The sequence below is a fragment of the Hoplias malabaricus genome, chromosome 4, assembly GCF_029633855.1.
Source record: "Hoplias malabaricus isolate fHopMal1 chromosome 4, fHopMal1.hap1, whole genome shotgun sequence".
Classification (NCBI taxonomy): Eukaryota; Metazoa; Chordata; class Actinopteri; order Characiformes; family Erythrinidae; genus Hoplias; species Hoplias malabaricus.
The window spans coordinates 14104472-14126294 of record NC_089803.1 but is presented as its reverse complement, the minus strand read 5'-3'; the positions used below and the strand labels follow the sequence as shown (position 1 = coordinate 14126294).

The window sequence follows — 21823 nt, the reverse complement described above, 5'->3', positions numbered from 1 at the left end:
TTACAAATGCGAGGACATGCGCTGGTCAGCATTAGCCTTGAAGTGGAAAGCTGTGCTACATTAATAAAAACAACAGTTTTAACAGTCACGGTGTCATCAGGGCTTTGAACGTACTCAGCGAAACGTACACGGTGCTCTATGAAGTTTGCCTTAACCTTTACCTAATTGCAGCATTTATAATCCTGCAGTAATTGACAGCTGAACCTCCACTCTGGCCTTCCCTGTTTGCAAATTACATCCTGAGCAGATGAGGCCACTCCAGTCGGAACAATAAGTGACCCTCGGGGGGAGTGCACTCGACGCACGCCGAAATGTCAAGCACCACTGATCTGTTCTTTCATTCTCAATCATTTCCATTCGCCGGGGCTCATGCACCGTTAGCATTCTGCTCCAACTCTCGAGACCTGCACCAGACCTGTGCCCAATGACAGTGAAAGCGCTTCATGAATTTTCCTGCTGAGAATTCGAGCCACGGTTCGACCTCCAGTCTCGGCTCAGGAATCTGGATCGGTATCTGCTCACCACTCTCCTGGATCACGGTCGAGCTGCTGGTTATGAGTCTAGAGTGCCCTTACATTATAGATCAGAATCAGACTCGAGAGCCACTTTACACGGTCAGCAAGGATTCTAGAACCCTCAGACGTTATCGATAGATAGATAGATAGATAGATAGATACTTTATTGATCCCCAGGGGAAATTAAAGTCTCAAGTCTCTAGATTAGCATTTGACTAAAATTCTTCAACCATTCAACCCACAGACTCTGGGATAGGATTCAAAATATTAAATCATTGTTCATTTGAATCCTAGAACCATTTTACATTTTATATTGTTGATTTGGATTCTATAACCAGCATAATTCTATGACCAGCTGACCTTCACAGATCACGTTACCGCTGTAGCTCGATCGTGCCGCTTCTCCCTATTCAACATAAGGAAGATTAGGCCATACCTAACTCAACATGCAACACAGCTCCTTGTTCAGACGTTAGTAATCTCCCGTCTTGACTATTGCAACGCCCTCCTGACAGGTCTTCCGAGATGTGCTGTGAGACCGCTACAGATGATCCAGAATGCTGCAGCACGCCTGGTCTTCAACCAGCCTTGAGCAGTTGAGCTGCATTAGCTACCCTTAGATGCTCGCATGCAATTTAAATCACTAATGATGGCCTTCAGAGTATTCACTGGTTCTGCTCCCATCTTCCTCAATAGACTCTTAAAACCATACGTTAGCACCCGCCCTCTCCGTTCCTCAAAGGAGCGCCAACTAACACGACCAACCCCCCGTACAGGTCAGTCGAGGCTATTCTCATCTCTGGTACCACGCTGGTGGAACGAGCTTCCAAGCACCATCAGAGCAACAGGAACCCTCTCCGCATTCAAGAAATCCTTGAAATCCCAGCTCTTCTGAGAGTATCTTTTGCACTGAAAGTCTTTCTTTAATGCACTTGTTACTTCCTGCATACTGCACTCAATGTAAGGTATTTTGTATAAATTGTGCTGTAGTTTAAATGTTAGATCCTCTTTTGTAAGTCGCTTTGGATAAAAGCGTCTGGAAAAAAATAATTATATATATGTAACCATTTAACATTGTGGATTTGGATTCTAGAACAATTTGATATTGTCAGTTTGGATTCTACAATACCTTTGCACTCTTGGCCACAATTCATAACCAGTTTTTCATTGCTGATTGGGTTTACTGTTGACAGTTATTCTAAAATGTCTTTACATTTGCTATGGTTTTCTCCAGTCCAACTGAATTCACTCTGATTATAGACACAGAGGAGGTTGTACGCACACTCTACTCAACAGTCTGATTATTTGAAATCGCCCTTGATATGCACACCACAAGTAATCTGATCCAAAAATGACACAAGAGCAGAGTACCACTTAATATACACGTTACCATGACAATGAGCCTGTGCAGGAGTCCAGTCAGTGTGGTAGGAGCAAGGGCAGGTTACTCGAGTTTTCAGTCTCTGTTTTTGTAATTGTTTTAAAAGTATGGCAGGCTCGTGTTTTACATTCCCTTATTAAATAACAGGGCGAGTGGAGGACGTCATGCCGCATTCACACAAGGTTCACACAAGGACACAAAGTCAGTCTTACAGGGTATCCTGGCCCTTTAAGAGACGGCTGAGAGAGAGAGATACACTAGTCTCGTACGTACACATCAGGCAGCGAATAGTTTAGAGTTTCCTCCAGTGTGATCAGCTTCACTAAACCTAACTTTCCCTCCCTGTGAATGTTGTCCTATAGCTTCACTTCAGGCTCAGTGACCTTCCTCAAAACACCTTCAGAGTAAAGACCGGACTGAAACAGTACCTCACCCCCAGCCCACGTTCCTTTAAAGTGGAAACCTGGCAAATAAAGTTGAACTCAGCCTCATTAGGTTGTGAGAAGTGAGTATTGTGTTGTACACAGTTGTGTTGGGGCTATAAGACCAGAGCCTGCCTTAAGACCTGTTTAGTCTTAGGCCTTTGGAACACAGGCTACAGAAGGTTAATGTGGCTGTAAGAGAAGCGAGTGTCAGCTGACCACACTACGCCCCCACGTCTACCACACAGGAAACACGGAAACATGGAGACTTCATCAACACCGGGGCATCTGTTTGAGCCATCAGTCTACTTCTGTATACACACACATACACATGTGCACACACACACACATTCCTGTAGGCATGCACTCACACAGTCACTTGTGCATAGGCACGCACATATAACAACCAACCAATTACAATAGTCTTGATTAAAGTTGGGTGTACTGTTTCTTACTAAAGCAAAAGAATGTGATAGAAATCAGTGCGTACCCTTGTTCCGGATGCTCCTTTGTCTCCTTTTTTACCAGGATCACCCTGATCAAAGACACACACACACACACACACACACACAGAGAGAGAGAGTCAGTTAACATAAGCAAGTTTAATTCAGACATTTCAGACTGTGCCATGATGTGAAACACACAGATCTACATCTAGCTTGATGCTTAGACTGATGAACTTTGAACAAGAGTCAGATCAGGTTTTTGAAACTCCAAGGTTTCGCATGTTCTCCTACTGAACATATAACCTTCAGTTCATGAGGTGGTCATCCACTCGTTCAACTGCATCACAACAGGGAGAAAAGTAACTGGGGTTGGACACGAGGTAAATATATGTAGTGTTTACTCACAGAGACGCCTTTGGGTCCGGGAACTCCAGGAAGTCCTGCCTCACCTTGGACTCCCTACACAAGAAAGAAACAGCAAGGTGTGGTTGCTTTTGTATAATGGGTAGCACTACTGACGTCAACATGGCAGGCCAGGGTTCAACACCCTGTGTGGGTAATCAGTAGTATTAGCCCTTGGGCAAGACACCTAACACTACAGTGGCCCCCCTCTGTAACATGGTTTGACTTGTAAGTCGCTCTGGGAATGTAAATGTCAAATCACTCTTAGTAAGCTTTCAAAACTAGGCTACGTCTGCTCTTTAAATAACACACGTTTCCACTGTTTTATGGTTTGTTCAGCACTTGTTTACATCAGAAACCATGCATTTCATTTTATTAATGGTACTTCTAAATAAATCTCTAGACTATATTGTAGTAGGAAGAATATAGTTTATAGCACCCCCTGTAGGGCATGTGACTGACAATAAGAAGCACTATACCAAGTCACATGCGTTGTTACCTGTGGAAAAAAAAATGTGCTACTTGTTTCAGCCTTCCTTTAGAGCTGCTTGGATTTACCCATGTTTTGTTTTAATGTATTTCACTCTTTGATGTGTGAATATTTAATGGAAGGATTTTACAACATTGTTGGTGTTGTTTCCTTATTTTTCTTTTTTAAATGTTGGCTAAACTGAACCAGGAGGGCGGCACGGTGTTGCAGCAGGTAGCATGGCAGTCACACAGCTCCAGGGACCTTGAGGTTGTGGGTTTGAGTCCCGCTCCAGGTGACTGTCTGTGAGGAGTGTGGTGTGTTCTCCCTGTGTCTGCGTGGGTTTCCTCCGGGTGACTGTCTGTGAGGAGTGTGGTGTGTTCTCCCTGTGTCTGCGTGGGTTTCCTCCGGGTGACTGTCTGTGAGGAGTGTGGTGTGTTCTCCCTGTGTCTGCGTGGGTTTCCTCCGGGTGATTGTCTGTGAGGAGTGTGGTGTGTTCTCCCTGTGTCTGTGTGGGTTTCCTCTGGGTGACTGTCTGTGAGGAGTGTGGTGTGTTCTCCCTGTGTCTGTGTGGGTTTCCTCCGGGTGACTGTCTGTGAGGAGTGTGGTGTGTTCTCCCTGTGTCTGCGTGGGTTTCCTCCGGGTGACTGTCTGTGAGGAGTGTGGTGTGTTCTCCCTGTGTCTGCGTGGGTTTCCTCTGGGTGACTGCCTGTGAGGAGTGTGGTGTGTTCTCTCTGTGTCTGCGTGGGTTTCCTCCGGGTGACTGTCTGTGAGGAGTGTGGTGTGTTCTCTCTGTGTCTGCGTGGGTTTCCTCCGGTTGACTGTCTGTGAGGAGTGTGGTGTGTTCTCCCTGTGTCGGCGTGGGTTTCCTCCAGGTGACTGTCTGTGAGGAGTGTGGTGTTTTCACCCTGTGTCTCTGTGGGTTTCCTCCCATGATAGGTGGACTATAGGGAAACAAATTGATATTAACCAATCACAGCACCTTATACCTCCTTTTCCCACCAACTCTAACTATTGGCTAGCTCAAAGACCCTCCCTGCATGCCATGATTCTCTCAGAAATATGTACGATACGTGTAGAAAAAGTATGATATTTTCACAGTTTCACCCTTCGGAGGAACCTGGACTGAAGCATTCCTCCTGAACAGTGGCTCTGTCCCTGTCCCTGGCTCCAACTCTTGGCCAATTCCACACCGGCAGTGACTTCTCAACTCTTTAGGACTCTGCTTTATAAAGCCCTGGGTTGTCAGGCATGCCTAGAGAAGTTTCTGTAGCTCTCTCTGTGTTCTGACCCTAGTGGAAGTTTGGTTCTTTTCCTCGGTTGATGACCTCTTGCTTTGTTTATGTTTTTAAGAATGCTTTCGCCTGAAATATTGATGTCTGCCTGTATTCTGACCCCAGCCCGTCCTGAACCAGGACTGTTTGTTAAACCCAAATAAAGCTACTCAGCCACAGCAGCAAAACAGACACCTACATCTACATCTCAGAAAGAGCCTGTATCTAGATAAGGGGAACCTCTCGTGTGTAAACAGATTAGAACAAAAGTAATTAGATTTATGCAGTTACACAAAAGGCAGGAGGACATCTGGTGGCTTTAAAAACAGGAACAGTAAATATGTGTGAGACTAATCTTAACTGGCAAGGACAATAGGAGGAGCCAATCAGATAACAATGGAGTGGCCTTATCTGATACAGGGCAGGGTTTATGAAGCCCAGAACTGCCAACCTTTTGTAGCTTTATTCGTTTAAGAGATAAAACGGGCACACTTTCCTTTTAATACATTGTAATAAAAGCATTTTAATACATTTTTATTTATTTATTTTATTTATAATTTGTGTCCTAGTCCTCATTTGCCCTCAACCTGAACTTTGACTTCTACAGTTAATGTCACCAACACAGTCTGACTTCATGTGTGTTATGTATTTTGCTGTATTCCTCTCACCTGTGGCCCCAGGGCTCCTGGCACCCCAGCCGTTCCTGGAAGCCCATTCTCACCCTGTAACACAGGCGAGGATTAACACAAAAGCTAGTAACTGCTTTTCATACACACAAACGAATGAATCAAATCCATGTACAGTAAGAGTGTTCTCACCTGTTCACCTTTATCTCCCTGTTTCCCCACAAGCCCTGGCAGGCCATCAGCTCCCTGTAGAGCACATCATCTCACTTACACTGAGCTCAGATCTCAAAACACTACAACACCACGAGGCACACCTGGGCCTTCACTACACACACATATCAGACTTTAACCAAGGCTGGTCCCCATTGTTCAGGTCAGGGCTTCGTGTGGAATCAGCTGATGGTGCGGTGGATCAGGAGGATCAGTTTATGACTTGTACTCTGGACTAGAAGCTCAGATGTCAATGGGGTGCTCAGCTTTTGTCATAGCTCTGCTTATGAGCCTTTAATTCATGGACAGCACGGCCTTTTAAAGAGTGACCTTTAGAAAGGTCCAGTGGTTTTACAAAGTATGTACACAATGAAATGACACACTGATTTGGCTGAAAACATTGTGCAAGTGTTTCTTACTCTCTGCCCCTTGTCTCCTCTGTTCCCAGGCTGGCCTTGATCTCCGTGGTCACCCTGTGGACAAACAAGCAACTTTACCATCGAGGACAGGGAAGCCGTTCTTAAACAGCAGGCGGACACAACAGGTTAAATATTCTCTCAGATCCGCTGGCCACACAGGAGCACTTTGGAGTTCTACAATCACAGAGTGTAGTCTGTATCTGTTGCTCTGCATACTTATACACACCCCATTTTGGTTTGAACCCCCACAGAGCAGGTGTGATGTGGTGGTGGATCATTCTCAGCGCTGCAGTGACACTGACGTGGTGGTGGTGTGTTAGTGTGTGTTGTGCTGTGTCGAGGATCGGATCAAGACTCAAACGCGGATGTTGCGCACTATTAAAGGACAGATCGGGATCGACCTGCTTTGTATGTAGATCAGTAGAGTGTGTTCTCCTGAATCGAAAGTCACCAAAGCCACGGCGTTATGCCTTTCCCGACTGTAAACAGGCCACACTCTTGGTTGCAGGTCTGTAATTAAGATGCTTTGAAGCCATGACATCTGTATTACAGGCCTAGTCATACAGCAAGTTTAAGGCTGTAATTTATCCTTTGGCCTGACGTCATTAACCCTGATTAAGCAATAATACACTGGCGGTTGGAGCCATAACGTGAGATATCGGCACTTGTGTGCTGCGGTCGTAGGCAGGAGGCTGCAGGCCTAAAGATCAGTTACAGCAGTGTCTATCTCACGCTACAGCACCAACCTCTAGTGTAATAGTGAGGTTATACCACAGTTCTGTCACCGCTGTCTATCGTTAGGTTATAAGGAGTGTCGGACACAGACGCTCCGCCCACAAGGAGACGGGGAGTCTGATACTTTCTGTTCATTAATGTCAGTCCTCACTGTCAGGACTCCTGATTGATCTGTGAGTCTGTGTGTATAGCACCCGGCACTGCAATAACAGAGGAACCTTGTTCTGGTGCAATCTATTCTTAAAAGATGCTCTGTAGCACATTCTCTATCGATCTAAAGAACCCCTTCATGGTGTAAAGAACCAGACTATCAAGCCAAACGATTCTTTGAGTGTTTGGGGTTCTATATAAAATTCTGATGAATCATCATTTTTAAGTGTGTAGGTTTAAAGATGAAGACAGAGAACCTGATCTGTTTATCAAACGTCTATAATATAAAATAATCCCATTGTCTCAGGTGCCCCCTGCTGTTTTGTAAGTGCTAGTGTCATTGCGAGGTTACATGAGTATGTGATAGAGTTATATATATTGTAAAATAAAAAATATAATATATATATATAATATAACAAAAAACACAATGAACACAAAACAAATATAAAACACTGTAATGTGGGGAAAAGACGTCAACACAAACACTAGCAGACAGACGGTTTTAAAGAAATGCTTCACACCAACAGCCAAATAACCAACCACTCAGTGTGGTCAGACTGCACCACGTGGCCAAATGTTTGTAGTCACCTACTCATCCAATATTTTATCTGAAATGAAAGGTATGGATATATTGTTAGAAGTAGATTGTTCCTCGTTGCTATAGTAACGAGTATAGTATAGCCTCTGTTCCCTATGAGAAACCACTAAATAAGATCCTGGAACATTGCTGGGAGGATTTGACAGCATTCAGCCACCTTAGGAAGGTCATGTATTGAGGAAGGATGAGTAGCTCTGGATCACAAACCCCACTCCTGATCATCCATCCAAGTACTAGATGCCGTTCTTTCACTCCAGAGAGCACATTTCCTCTGTCGCATAGTCCAAACCCAGGGGGCGAGGCTGGGCATGGGGGACTCAGGTGGTTTCAATCAGTATAGCCAACAGTTGGACAAAGCTATGACCGCAGTGTATAAGAGGCAGTAATAGCAGTTACGGAATGGGCACACTGCCACTTTAAATGTGGAAGCATTGCTTTAAATTGACAGAGAAACACTGACAGAAAAAAAAGCACCTCAAAAACACATGCGTTTGTGGCTTCATGCAGTTTGACCAGCAAACTCCTCAGATTAACAGTCGGCCTTATCGGGTTTAATGAGTGTGAGAACAGACGACACACACACACACACACAACAGGGGAAGACACACATTCAAACACAGCAAAACCATGAATAAGACAACAGCCTTCAGCCTGGACTCTATGGTATTTTCTGTCTAAGTTTCCTCTCCAGGAAATGCCAACAAGCAATTCTGCCTGAAACGTCAGACATATTTCCAGCTGTGGCTGTGTGCTGGTGCCCAAAAATGAATCGGAGGCCATTTTTAGACCAAGATAGAACTGTCCACATCAGACCAGGGTCACTCAGCCTCTCCCTGAGGCCCTTCAACAAATTGAGCTCCAGCCCAGATCCACTCAGGAGTCTCCAGAGGACATCTGTTATTGCTTTGTTTTACAAGTTCAGTTTATGAAAGCTATTCATAGGAGGGCTTTATCAGCATTAACCATATTTTGCCCCTTTCTGTCTGAAAAGAAGAGTAGATGAGTATTAAAGCAACACTAGGTAGTATTTTAACCTTAAACTGACAGCTTTAAAATCATTGTGATGATCCACTGAGCTGTAATAGTGAGGATACAGCCTCTGTCTTTGCTACTCCAGGCTCAGCACCTCAGAAGGAAATTTCACACACTACCCAGTCACTCAGACACTGACACCTGTGGACAGTTTCACAAAGCCACTCCTCCTTCCAGCATGTGTGTTTGGACTGTGGAAGGAAACCCACCCCGACACTGGGAGAACACACCCTGCTCCTCACAGACAGTGACCTGAGGCAGGAACTGGACCCACAACCCCAGGACCCTGGAGCTGTGTGACAGCAACACTATTTCTTGGGCCATAGAGACTGAAAATAAAAATGACTGGCCGTTCCTCAGATCAGTCAGATACGCACTGTCCAAGGTCCCCACTCTGTACAAAGCAAGTGACATCACAATGGGTCTAGGACACGCCCACATGAGCGAGCTGTCACCCTCTAGTGTGAACACAGGGTAGGACAGGATAAATGGTTCCAGTGAATTCTTTAGATGCTAGGTCCACTGACTTCCACCTTTCCATAAAGGAGTGTGTGTGTGTGTGTGTGTGTGTGTGTATGTGTGTGAGAGTGAATATTTGGCCCTTGTCTTTAACATCCTTGCGGTCAGTGCTACTATAATTCAGGCATCTAAAATATGAAAGCTTTTTCAGGTTCCTCCACCCAAATTACACACACACACACAACACACACACACTCGTCCAGTTTCAGGACACACTCATTCCCAGTCTGCTGAAACATAAGAGTGTGTGAAGCTGATTTACTACACACATTAGCGTCTCCCCTCTGGGCCAAAACTATTAGAGTGGCCGGTGAAGCATGAGGGAGCTAATGTACTGCACGCACACACACACGCACACACACACACACACACACACACAGCTATATATCTTCATTGGCAGTAAATCTCCATTAAGAACAAAAACAGGGCTATTTCTGGTCTGTTAACCAGGTGCTTTATCTTTAGGTACATTATATTCAGGGGTCTTTGATATGAACATATACCGCTGTGGATTGAGCCTGTAATTCACACCCTCAGAAACTACAGACAAAGAGCTTAGACCCTGTCATCACCCCACTACAATACATGCATTCATTCATTTACAGTAACCACTTCATCCTGGTCAAGGTCATGGTGTGTTCTACCCCACCTAGAATCACTGGACGCAACTTAGAAACACACCTTGAACAAGGCACCACACACTCACCCAGTCACTCACACCTGTGGACAGTTTCACACACTCATCTAGTCACTCACACACTCACACCTGTGGACAGTATCACACACTCGCCCAGTCACTCACCCACTCACACCTGTGGACAGTTTCACACACTCACCCAGTCACTCACACACTCACACCTGTGGACAGTTTCACACACTCAGTTTCACTCACCCACTCACACCTCTGGACATAAACACATAAACACTACACAAAGACAGAGACGACACACAGGACTGCGGCATGCTGTGTTCAGACCAGGCTACTGAGGAGTTTCGCTGGTAAATCCAAAGTCTTACCTTCTCGCCTCTATCTCCTTTGATAGAGACCGCCCTGCCCTGCAAATAATCAATCAACACGGATCGATTATTATCGAGGCTTGTGAGAGAGAGATAGACAGAAAAGAAGCACAGATGAAACAGAAACAGTTTTGGGAAAGTACTGTACAGCATCTACAGAACAGAAAGATCTGATGTGCTTTACACCTGCATTAACTCTCAGTTATATTCTCTCCTTTCTTATTGGTCTCAAACCTGACAGTGATTGCGAAACATCTGCAGACGCCCTCCTTAGCGTAAATATTGTCTGTCACCCAAGGCATGTCTGCTCTGCTTGTTTTCACTGGAGCTACAAGGCTAATGTAGCTAAGTAAGGGACACCTAATGCAGCATCATGCTCCCCAGGTCTGTTAGTCTGTAAACACACTCTCATCCAACTGTGATCCTTTCGTCTGTGATCACTAAAGTCTTGTCTTATCTCATAGTGTCTTCTCTAGTCTTTCCATAGGCTCTGTTCCGTTGGGAGGTCTTTACACAACATGTTGGAATCTGTTTGTATCGCTCTCCAAAGAAAAACCTGTGCCTCCAAAATGGTAACTTCTCAATGGAATGAGTGTAAAAATATTCCAAATAATTCTGGTACATTTCTAATGGTCAAAACGACATGAAACCGTTACACAATGTGAAGGTCAGCTGCTGTGGTCAAACTTAAAAGTGACCAAATTGAGGTCCATGTTTTTCTTTGGACAGCATTCTAAAGCCGTATCGGTGTGTATCAGTGTGAATGTCAGTGAGCTCAGGTGGTGGATAATGGATTATTTAGTTCTGAATCATAATCACCACTCCAACTCATCCCCAGTGTGTTGAATGGTGCTCCACCACTCCAGATAACACAGCCCCATGCTCCACAGATCAACGGTGGGAGGATTTATAGCACTCTTAAATGCACCCACGCTTGGCACTGGGCATAGAACCTTAAGTTCATGTGCTTCAGAGCTTCACTTCATGTTTTTTCTATGAGATAATACACGCTGCACATATACGTCTACAATGGGTGCAGCTTAAAGTAGCTCAATTCACCTTCAAGCATCTGCATAGTGTATATTAGCTGTGTAGCTCCAGTGCAAAATATAAACATAAACCTCTTACAGTCACAGGGGTTTGCACTACTGTCGCTGGTCCACTTCCACTATCAAGGATCCAGTCCCCAGACCCAGAGGAACTCAAACTCCTACCTGGATGAGCCGGGAGGCCTTGCCCTTAAGCGAGGGAATGACTCGCACCCTGCAGAATCCAAATATACACACTATCAGTTCTCCAGAGTTGATACGTGAGCCCAGTATGTCTGACATCGTGGACTGATGCTCCACTGACCGAGCAAATTCTGGTTACATAAAAACTCTAGCGAGGCGAGATTGTGCATTCAGGTTCCACAAGGTGTAAGGCATTCACTTGCTTCAGGGCAAGGCCTCCCTGTACTTCCAGGTCAGCATTTTACCTCTCCAGAAGAGTCCCTTTCAATTCCTCAGGGTCTGGATGGGCGGGATCTGTGGTAGCACAAGTAGACCAGTGGCTCCCTCGTGACACAGACACCACACTTGTCTTGGTTGACTGATTTAATTTTAGTTAAAAAACGAGTGCTGTGTAATCTGCCATAAGGAATATTATTATATCAGTAACTTTAATTTACAAAGCTGCAGTGTTACATTTAGTTCCGTGAAATGAAACAACAAAAAAACTTTATTTATGATAGATTTTGATTTGATTTTCAGTGGGGATCACAAAGTCACAGCAAAACCCAGCATAAAAGCATTGGTTCCTAATGTGTACCTATAAATGTCCTACATTAGGGAACATGAGCGAAGAGAAACGCCAAACATAAGCCAGACATTTCCCAGGGAACTAATCCACATATGCAAAATGATGCAGATGAGAAGCGCTCTAGACATTTTCAACACACCTGCAATTATCATAAATGCAATTAACTGACACTCTGCGATGAGGGGAAAGATAGCGCAGTGCCAGAAACCCCGGCTATTCAGCTCGGCTAGTCTGTCTGTCCAGAGGCTCTATCTGAATCTCTCGCTCATTAATGCCAGCTCGTCCGTGAACAGAATCCAAGCTATCAGATGGCATTTAGATCAGCTCCATGACAAAGCGAAAGCATTAAGGGCTTAACTATTGAGTCTGATGAAAGTGTGGGCGAAAGGGCAGACAGAGGAAAACTGTTAAAGACTGGGACTAGCCCTTCAGCAGTGTACTGTCTCCATCCTAGGGCCTAAACACACCAAAAACACTGTGTCTCCAGAGCCACATGCTCTGGGTCATTATCAGACCCCTGTTGATTGATGTGTTACCAACTGAAAGTGTAGATATCCTTTCCCTGTTAACCCTCAGGCCCCCCATGAAATTGTCTACCCGTTAAAATCAGTGTTTATCAGCGCTTTTATTGATATCTTTGTGAAAGTAAAGGCCCAGAAATACAGATGACACATTTCCTGAATCTACAGAGTCTGCTGCTGCCATCCCCTCTCATCCTGAGATCATACAGGTCATATAAGCCTCTATATTCCCTTCTACCTTCTAACATCTCTGTCCTGTGCCAGTCTTGTCATCCCTTGTGTGTTTGTAATGCTAGTTTCTTATCCGTATTTTGCGGTGTTATATTCGGTGCTTTAAGTTTTGTTCGTTTTTGTCCTTGTGTTTCCCTCATGTAAAATAAACCACACTTGCGTCCTCTCCCCTTGTCCTCATCATGTTACAACATGGCTATCAATCTATTTTTAAGGCTTTCTTCCTTATTCTCTTCACATTTTCCCTGCACCAAAAAAGGGACCAAATTACAACTGTCCCGTTCCACCTTAAAAAGCAAATGTGTTGCAAGTTTGATGAACAACACTGTAAGGCAACTGTTGAGTTTGTGATCCCAACTTTGTGGGTATTACCAATTCTGTGTGTGTGTGTATGTCAGAGTCAATTTTTGTTTCTATGTGCCGAACAAATCAAGTTAATTTAAAGGAGTTAAAAAATCTGTTTTGCATACAGCTTCTCCTTTCTGTCCCTTCAATCCTTGTGGTCCAGCATCCCCCTTAAGGCCGGGGTCTCCCTGCAGAGGGACAGTTTACAGTAGAGTGTTGAGGAAGGGGACACACATGTTAAAAAACAACCCAAAAATGAAATACACTGAAATAAGGACAGGTTTATGACCTTTTCACCCTTAGAACCTTGAAGGCCAGGTAAGCCTGTCTCACCCTGTGAACAGTGAGAGAGAGAGAGAGAGAGAGAGAGAGAGAGAGAGAGAGAGAGAGAGAAAATGGATTGCCAAGGACAAGAAGCAGAGCTGGTCAGGAGCAGAACATTGCAGTAAAATAGAGAGAAACAAGGGAGGAAATGGACATTCAAACATATGTTTGTAATATTTACATCATCAGACACATCATCAGACATCATCTGTGCTCATGTGATGTTGATGAGAGGACAAATATTAAAACAGTATGCTTGGCTTTCTTCGCATTTAGTCTTGAACGAGACCCGTCTTTATCCACGTACACAAACATACAGAGGTAAAGCAATGACCCTGTGACCTTCAGGGTCTTACCCTCTCCCCCTGTGGACAGGAGCAGTTCACTGATTCAGTTCCAGACTTTTGTTCTCCGCTGGTGGGGGTCGGGGTCACAATCTCAACAGGGGGTGCCTCAGTCACCACCTGCTTAGGACACTGAGGAGAGAGAGAGAGAGAGAGAGAGAGAGAGAGAGAGAGAGAGAGAGAGAGAGAGAGAGAGAGAAAGAGAGAGAGAGAGAGAGAGGCTGTGTTACAGTGGGGAGAGAGAGTAAATCAAACATTACACAGAGACAAAAAAGAAATTAATAAAAGCAGATAAAGAGATGGCAAGTGACAATATACAGGATAGGGAGGATGAATGAGACAAAGAGAGAGAGAGAGAGAGAGAGAGAGAGAGAGAGAGAGAGAGTCAAATAAAAAAAGGAAAGTGAGACAATGTGAGAAAGAACAAAAAACAAAGATGTGTTCACTTCCACGGCCGCAAGTGAATAAAACCTGTGCAACAAGTCCTTCTGTGAAATTTACTCACTACTAAATATACCACAGTCAACTCTCAGTGGTATTATAACAAAGTGGAAGCATATGGGGACAACAGCAACTCAGCCACAAAATGGTAGGCCACGTAAAATGACAGGGCGGGGTCAGCAGATGCACAAATATCACCGACCATCTGCAGAGTCCATCACTACAGACCTCTAAATGTCATGTGTCCTTCAGCTCAAGAACAGTGTGTAGAGAGCTTCATGAATTGGATTTCCGTGGTCGAGAAGCTGCATCCAAGCCTTACATCACCAAGCTCAATGCCGTGGTGTAAAGCACACTGTCACTGGACTCTAGAGCAGTGGAGACATTTTCTCTGAAGTGACGAATCATGCTTCTCCATCTGTGGATCTAATGGACGGGTCTGGGTTTGGCGGTTGCCAGGAGACTGGACTTGTCTGATTACATTGTGTTGAGTGTAAAGTTTGTGGAGTGTGTGTGTGTGTGGGGGGGGGGTATTTTTCAGGAGCTGGGCTCAGCCCTTTAGTTCCAGTGAAAGAAGCACTTAATGCTAAGAGACTGTGCACAATTCCATGCTCCCAACTTTGTGGGAAAAGTTTGGGGACGGCCCCTTCCTGTTGCAACATGACTGTGCACCAGTGCACAAAGCAAGGTCCATAATGACACTGATGAGCGAGTTTGGTGTGGAAGACCTTGACGGGCCCTGCACAGAGTCCTGATAGAACACCTCTGGGATGGATTAGAACGGAGACTGCCAGCCAGGCCTCGTCCAACATCCTTGTCTGTGGAACTTTGTGGAAAGGCTTCCCAGAAGATTTGAAGCTGTTATAGCTGCAAAGTAACCTTTGTTTACAAATGGGAAATCACTCAAGTCCTAAAGTGTAGATAGATAGGTAGACAGATGGAAAAAAGGCAATGAGCAAAAAGGGAAATGCAGTATGGGAGTATGAATAATCTGTATACAGGAAGTAACAAACCGCCTGAGAGCGCGAGCGAGAGAGAGAGAGAGAGAGAGAGAGAGAGAGAGAGAGAGAGAGAGAGAGAGAGATAATGGGCATAAAAATAAATGTGGGACATCAAATAGGTAAGGGATAAAATAAAATGGAGAGAAAAGCAAAGTGATGGAAATAGGAAAAGGACAGAATGAGCATGGAAGAGAGAGAGAGAGAGAGAGAGAGAGAGAGAGAGAGACAGATGGACACTCACAGGGCCTCCGGGCAGGTCACAGCATGTCTCTTGCTCTGCCTGCTTCGAGTCGCAGTAGATCACCATCCGCTGAAGGTCAAACTGTGAAGCATAGAGATGCACACACACACACACACACACACACACTCAGACAGGTGCAGACTGTCTCAGCAATATCTGCACTTGACGCAACACTTCCTCTACATTCCCCTATATCTCTCCCACTGTGAGAGGAAACAAGACTCCAGAGTTAAAATACGGGTGGCAGGAATCCTCAGCTACTGGATTTCTACATCAATCCTCCCCAGGGTTTGGAGGTGCTCTGTATAAATATACAATATGAATTATTATTATTTTTATACAGCGGACTGTTCAACACACTTGGAGGAGACGTCCACGGCCTGCATGGTGCCTGTGACTGTGGGGGTGGCGCTCAGACAGCTGAGGGGTCACTGGGGACTGAGGTGATCAGGGGGTATTTGTTCTGAAGAAATGTACTTATCTCCTGAACGTGGACTGTAGTGGAATCGATAGAGGAGTGAGTTTACCACAACATCCTACCAACCCTCCACCGTCCTCACCGCTCCTCCACTGCCTGCCATTGATAGACTGGTCTCTGTCGTCTGGTAAGGACACTTCTTTCTGCCCAACCTGTGTCTCTCTGGGGCAGTGTATGTCCTCAGCACAATGCACCTGCCGTACAGCCCCCAGTTTATCACCCGCTGCCCTCTGCTCTCACCCAAGGACTGATTCACAGTTTAGACAGTGCTCTGAACTAAAACATGGAGAAAACTAAACACGGAGAGGCAGCGTTCAGCTCCGGCGCCGCTCTTAAACGGAACCAGCTGAGTGAGAACATCAGAAGAGCCCTGACTTTAGACACAGTTTGAGCAGCTACAGCTCGGTCTAAAACGCTCTGCACTGTTTATTCACTTTATTTCTTTACTTCTACTCTATCATTTTAAATAGTTTGAATCGTTTTTATCATGTTTTCTTTTACTCTTTTTATATATTTCCTTTTACTGCAATATTTTAATTGTTTTATTGACTTTTATGATTTTTGTCTGGCTTTTAATTTAACTGTTTTTTTTTTTTCTTTCTATAAAGCACTTTGAATTGCTTTTGTATGAAAGGTGCTCTATAAATAAACATGCTTTGCCTCTTTCTCACCTACAGCTGACATTATTATTTTTAATATTTTTTTATTTGATTGCACTACATTGTTATGTTTTTATCACCCTTTCATAATTGATAGTGTTTTTTATATAATTTCTTTAAAGAACTTTAATGTTTTTAGAAAATTCATTCATTCATTCATTCATTCATCTGTAAGCTCCTGTAACCCTTATCCAGTTCAGGGTCACGGTGGGTCCAGAGCCTACCTGGAATCACTGGGCGCAATAAACATTTTTATTATTATTATTATTATTATTATTATTATTATTATTATTATTATTATTATTATGTGTTGTTGTTGTTGTTATTACTGTTACATGCAGGGTTTACCCACGCCAGGTTAGCAGCATTGGCTGTGGGCTCTTCATTGGAATGAGAGCATGTGGGAGAGCTCTTGCTTGTATTTTCCCCCAAATAACATGGAAAAATTAAGGAGACTTGAATCTGGACGAGACTGTAATAATCAGAGCACTACTTTTGGTGGAAACTGAGTCTGTAATCTTCTTAGGGGAGTGGAGAGAAGAAAACAGACATGACTGATCTGATCTGGACAGAAATAAAACACAGAGGAGCAGCTGCACAAGTAGAAATTACCCCAGGACTCAACACACATTTAAACCTGTCCCAAGAGGACTTTAGGTCTAGCTCAGCTGACTTTACCCAGTGAACCTCTGACTCATTCTAACCTCACTAACGCTACCCAGCTAACTATAATACACCCATAACCCTGGTAACTCTAACTCTGGTAACATTAACCCAGCTACCTTCAGCTCACCCCTTACAGTTAAGTCCATGTGAAATGCACTAGTATTCACACAGTCGCCGCGGTGTAAAGACTCTTCTCAGAAACTCACATCAATGGGGACGCTGTCGTACAGCCTCTTGCCGATCACGGTCTTGCCCTGGATGTCAATGTCCTCTCTGTCTTCAATGGGAAGGGTCTGGATGTGTTTGCAGTCCATATAAAGAGAGACGGACTTGGCGTCCACGGTCAGGCCGATTTTGTGCCAGTTCCGGTCAAACAGGTTGTCCACTTCAGTGTTACGGAAGACAGCTCGAACCGCATCTTTGGTCAGTCCCACTGCGTTATACTCCACAGCCTTATTCTCACCGTCCAGACGAATGGAGACCTGTTGGAAGATTGAATTAAGAAAGCTTTCTCCAGTCCACTTTAACTCACTTTACAAAAACTACACCATTGTGAGTGAAAGAGGACAGCTGAGGAAGCGTGAGCCTGACTCTGTGTGTGACAGTGGACTCCAGACGTTAGTCCTCCACCCTACAGCCCAGACTCAGCCCGAGGGTTTTAACCTGCTCCAAATCTGAAGAAAGACCTCGGAGCAAAGAGATGTTCTGAGGAGAGCCATAAATGACCATTTTTTTCAGTAAAAACGAAATGTATGTCTTCATTAAACTGAAAGAGTAATGGCTAGATCTAACAAATGTAAAGGATGATGTCATAGAAAAATCTAAATAAAAATATAATACATTTCATGTGTGTTACCTCATACCCACTCAGAGAACTCCCTAAAGGCCACTCGCAAGCTTTTATAGATGGTTATGTATATTTATGTCAGTGGTCATAAAAGGCATACGCACGAGTCGTGTGGCCCTACGCACTTCAAAACGATGGTTCTACAAGGGTTCTTTATTAAAGGAAATGATTCTACCCACAACCCTGAACACCCCAAGAACATTTTGCATAATTAAAGGTTTCTGTGCATCACAAAAGGGTTCTTCAGAAGTGATGGAGAACGTGCCAGAGATGGCTCTATATAGCACCTTTTAAAATGGTTCCTCTATTGTAACAAGCTTGACATAGTAACATTAGAAGAATTGTTTTGTTGCCATAGAGAACCCTTTTTAAAGATATATATATAAAGCACTGTGCTGTTTTATACACAGCACATTCGTAATCAATCTGAAGAATGCTTTCACAAAGTTTCTTCAAATGTTCAGGGTTCTGGAAAGAACCATTTTCTTTACCAAAGAACGCATGTAGAACCATTATTTTCTAAGTGTGTCATTTAACCAGCAAAATGATAACCACCTTCCTGCATTTGATGAGAACATACTGCTCTGAGTCTTGTTTTTGTGAAAATCCAGAAAAAAGTCACTACACTTTTACCAGTTTTAAAGTATCGAATGGAATCCGTCCACCTGCTGCTCACCTGGGGGATGCCGTATTTATCATAGACCTGCCACAGGTACCAGTCTTCCCTTCGAGAAGTCTTCCTGAACTTAAACGTTGTCACAAACGCATATTCATCCGGAAGACCTTGTGGAAACACATCTCTGTAAGACAGGAAAAGAACAGGGTTCAATGATGAGTTTGATGACACTCACATTCCTTATTCAGTGGTCAATAAGGTGTGGAAACATCGTTAGATGTATGAATGTATCTATAAGTTAAAGCAATAAGCCACGGAAGGCTATGTGTTACTGCAATTTTATCATGGGGAGTGTTGGTTAAAATGGCTGAAAAAAAGGGACGCATGGTCTCGAGTGGCTTATAGCTTTTATAAAACAGCGGTCAAAATAATATACAATAAAATACACAAATGTTCAATTCACAAACAAACATTCACAATAAAGTATTCTTCCACCACACAGTGTAGTCCATTAATGAAGAGCACTGTTGCTAAGCCACATGAGGGCGATACATAGCCACGCCATTAAACATAATAGAGTAAAAATAGTGGCATTTCTGTCCTCTTTCTGACTCTTACTCAAGAGGAGAAAATGCAGGAAGAATAGGGCTAGCATTGGGCTGTGTTTTTAGCCTTTAGCCCAAGAAACTGGCTAAATAGCATTAGCTTAACTGAGCATTGTGTTGTCTTCTGATGTCATGCTGCTCTTTGATAACTGAATAGTAACTGAAACAGTGACAGTGAACTAAAGCATTCAAATCATAAATTAGATGTGAGTAGTATTTGTAATAACCATTCTTTCACCAATGTAAACCCTACGCAGTAAACACCTGCAAACACCCACTTGATGATCAGGACTGCTGTTTATATTAATCTGGAATTTAATTATTATTGTATTAATCTGGACAATCTCTTCACACCATTCATCCACTGTTAACCCGCCCAGTATATAGTTTCTATTTTTTATATGCTGCAAACTAGTGTAATTACCCCAAGTTCCGGACACTTTAAATACAATACTGGAAATCTTAGCTAACTGTAAATAAATAGAAGGACTTTACTCACTCAAATCAACATTTTTCAGGAGTCAAATGTGTGTAGATTAATGTCCAAGACTTGCTTGACTTTGAAAGAAAATATGTTTTTAGATAAAAACGCTTTTGTTTAAGTAGGTGCTAATGCTGCTAAGATTACCCCTAACTTCGGCCACCTCCCCTGCTTGTGACAGTCAAACGAGACAGTTGCTACCACATTCAGTGGTTTTGAGAGGTTCACAATGAGATTAGGTTTGTCCAGTGTTGGTATCCGTACTCTACATGTAAGGATTACAAATGGCGGTAGATTTTCCCCTCAGAGAAAAGGAAGCTAACCGCTAAGCTAACTTTTACACTGAGGGAAATATCTGTCGCGAAATGGAAATGTGTTGTGTTTCACATGCAGTTTTACACACAAATAATTACAGCACTGTTAGAGATACTTAAATATTGTTTAGATGTGTGATTTCCTGCAAGACTGATGTTTAAATGCCCTACTAAGGCGTGAACTTACGTTTTATTGTTTTACCCACTGCGATTGGCGAAAAAGGGAGAGTGGAATTGCACCATATACGGCAGTGGCCGAAGTTAGGAGAAAGACTGATAACTAACTCACTACCAAGGTTATAAACAGTGGTGTATTAATATAGAATTCAGACGGTCGTAGGTGTGTGTATATCGTGTATTTTACAACGACTTCGTTGTAGGACCTAATCTATCTGTTTTATAATAGATATTTAAGAATTAAGCCCTGTACAAAATTGAAATTAAGTGTTGTGAAAGGTGCTTGTGGAATGTGGCTACCCCCACATTGCTCTGGTAGATCACACAACACATCGTGCTATCAAGCCAGACCTTCATTTGAAACTGGATTCAGGAATTTGATTAATATGCAAATTCAATTAGGCCTGCATCTATATTTCATAATTCATAGGAGCCTGAAGGACCCACGTCTGGAGGATCACTTTTTAATCAGGAGCCGCTGGATCAAGGGGAAGTATGGAGAGAAGTGGTTTCCTCGGGACTCTATCAGAAATAGATAAATAATTTTGTCATCAAATGCAACGTTAATTAATTAATTCCGTAATTATGTATAAGCTGACTGTGTCGGGGCAGGTTTCTGCACTTTTCACAATAGGCAGAGGACCCACAGCGAGCCTAATCAGGATGAAGTGGTTACAAAAGGTGGAGGAATGAATGATCATTTCTTTTCTTTTCACTTTAATCAAGGCCTCACGCTGATGTTCAATTTACAAAGTTTGTATCAGTCACGGATTAGTCCTGCTCTCTCTCTCACACACACACACACACACACAAGCTTGTATAGGAGAACTAAGGAAACATTGCATACACTTCCATTCATTTTGCAGAGACTTTTCCATTATACTACCATCTTAACCCTAACCTTAAAACCTGTCTTCACCTTACAATGTAATGATTGACAGTGTGGGGACCAGATGGCGGTCCCCAAAAGGAACACAGGGCCCCACAATGTGATATATTCCTAGTACACACACACACACACACACACACTATAATGTCAGTGCTACTGCGGTGCTCAGAATGGTACATCATTCAAATAACATCTGGATAACATTGGTCCTGTGGTCACGAATGATGAACGGTGTAAAAGGGGACTGATAAATGGCCTACAGTGGCAAAGTGGACCTATGAGGTAGATGAAGTTGTAAAGTGGCCAATGAACAAAGAGACTCGGTGTGCATTATGAATGAAAACATAAACGAGAGAAGAAAGGTGTTTCTGGAAGGGAATAAACAATGCATGGATCTGGACGTATATTTCCCTCATAACATTAAGCCACGGTAAGTCATGTTAGATTTATTTATTCGGTCGTTGTTAGCTTTGTACTCACTCTGTCTGCTGGACGATGGGCATGGTTCCCAGTCTCACGTAGGAGCTCTGTCCCAACTCGGCTCTCTCTCCCAAAACATCTCTCACGCTGAAGTACTCCATCAGATCAAAACCTGTACGCAGTGATCACACGATTAACACGGTGCATT

General features: G+C 43.6%; 1 protein-coding gene across 1 annotated transcript in view; it reads right to left on the bottom strand.

The window, feature by feature from the left end:
- Positions 1-21823, bottom strand: part of col22a1 (collagen, type XXII, alpha 1) — an 83048-nt gene that overhangs the window by 34265 nt on the left and 26960 nt on the right. Inside the window, exons 4-16 of the mRNA XM_066669339.1 lie at positions 21676-21787; positions 18790-18913; positions 17473-17748; positions 15464-15544; positions 13793-13912; positions 13402-13446; positions 13238-13300; positions 10216-10254; positions 6165-6218; positions 5728-5781; positions 5578-5631; positions 3170-3223; positions 2809-2853 (exon numbers count right to left, since the gene is read on the bottom strand). Coding sequence (XP_066525436.1) covers positions 2809-2853; positions 3170-3223; positions 5578-5631; positions 5728-5781; positions 6165-6218; positions 10216-10254; positions 13238-13300; positions 13402-13446; positions 13793-13912; positions 15464-15544; positions 17473-17748; positions 18790-18913; positions 21676-21787 — 1121 coding nt within the window. The remainder of the gene's footprint in view (positions 1-2808; positions 2854-3169; positions 3224-5577; positions 5632-5727; positions 5782-6164; positions 6219-10215; positions 10255-13237; positions 13301-13401; positions 13447-13792; positions 13913-15463; positions 15545-17472; positions 17749-18789; positions 18914-21675; positions 21788-21823) is intronic.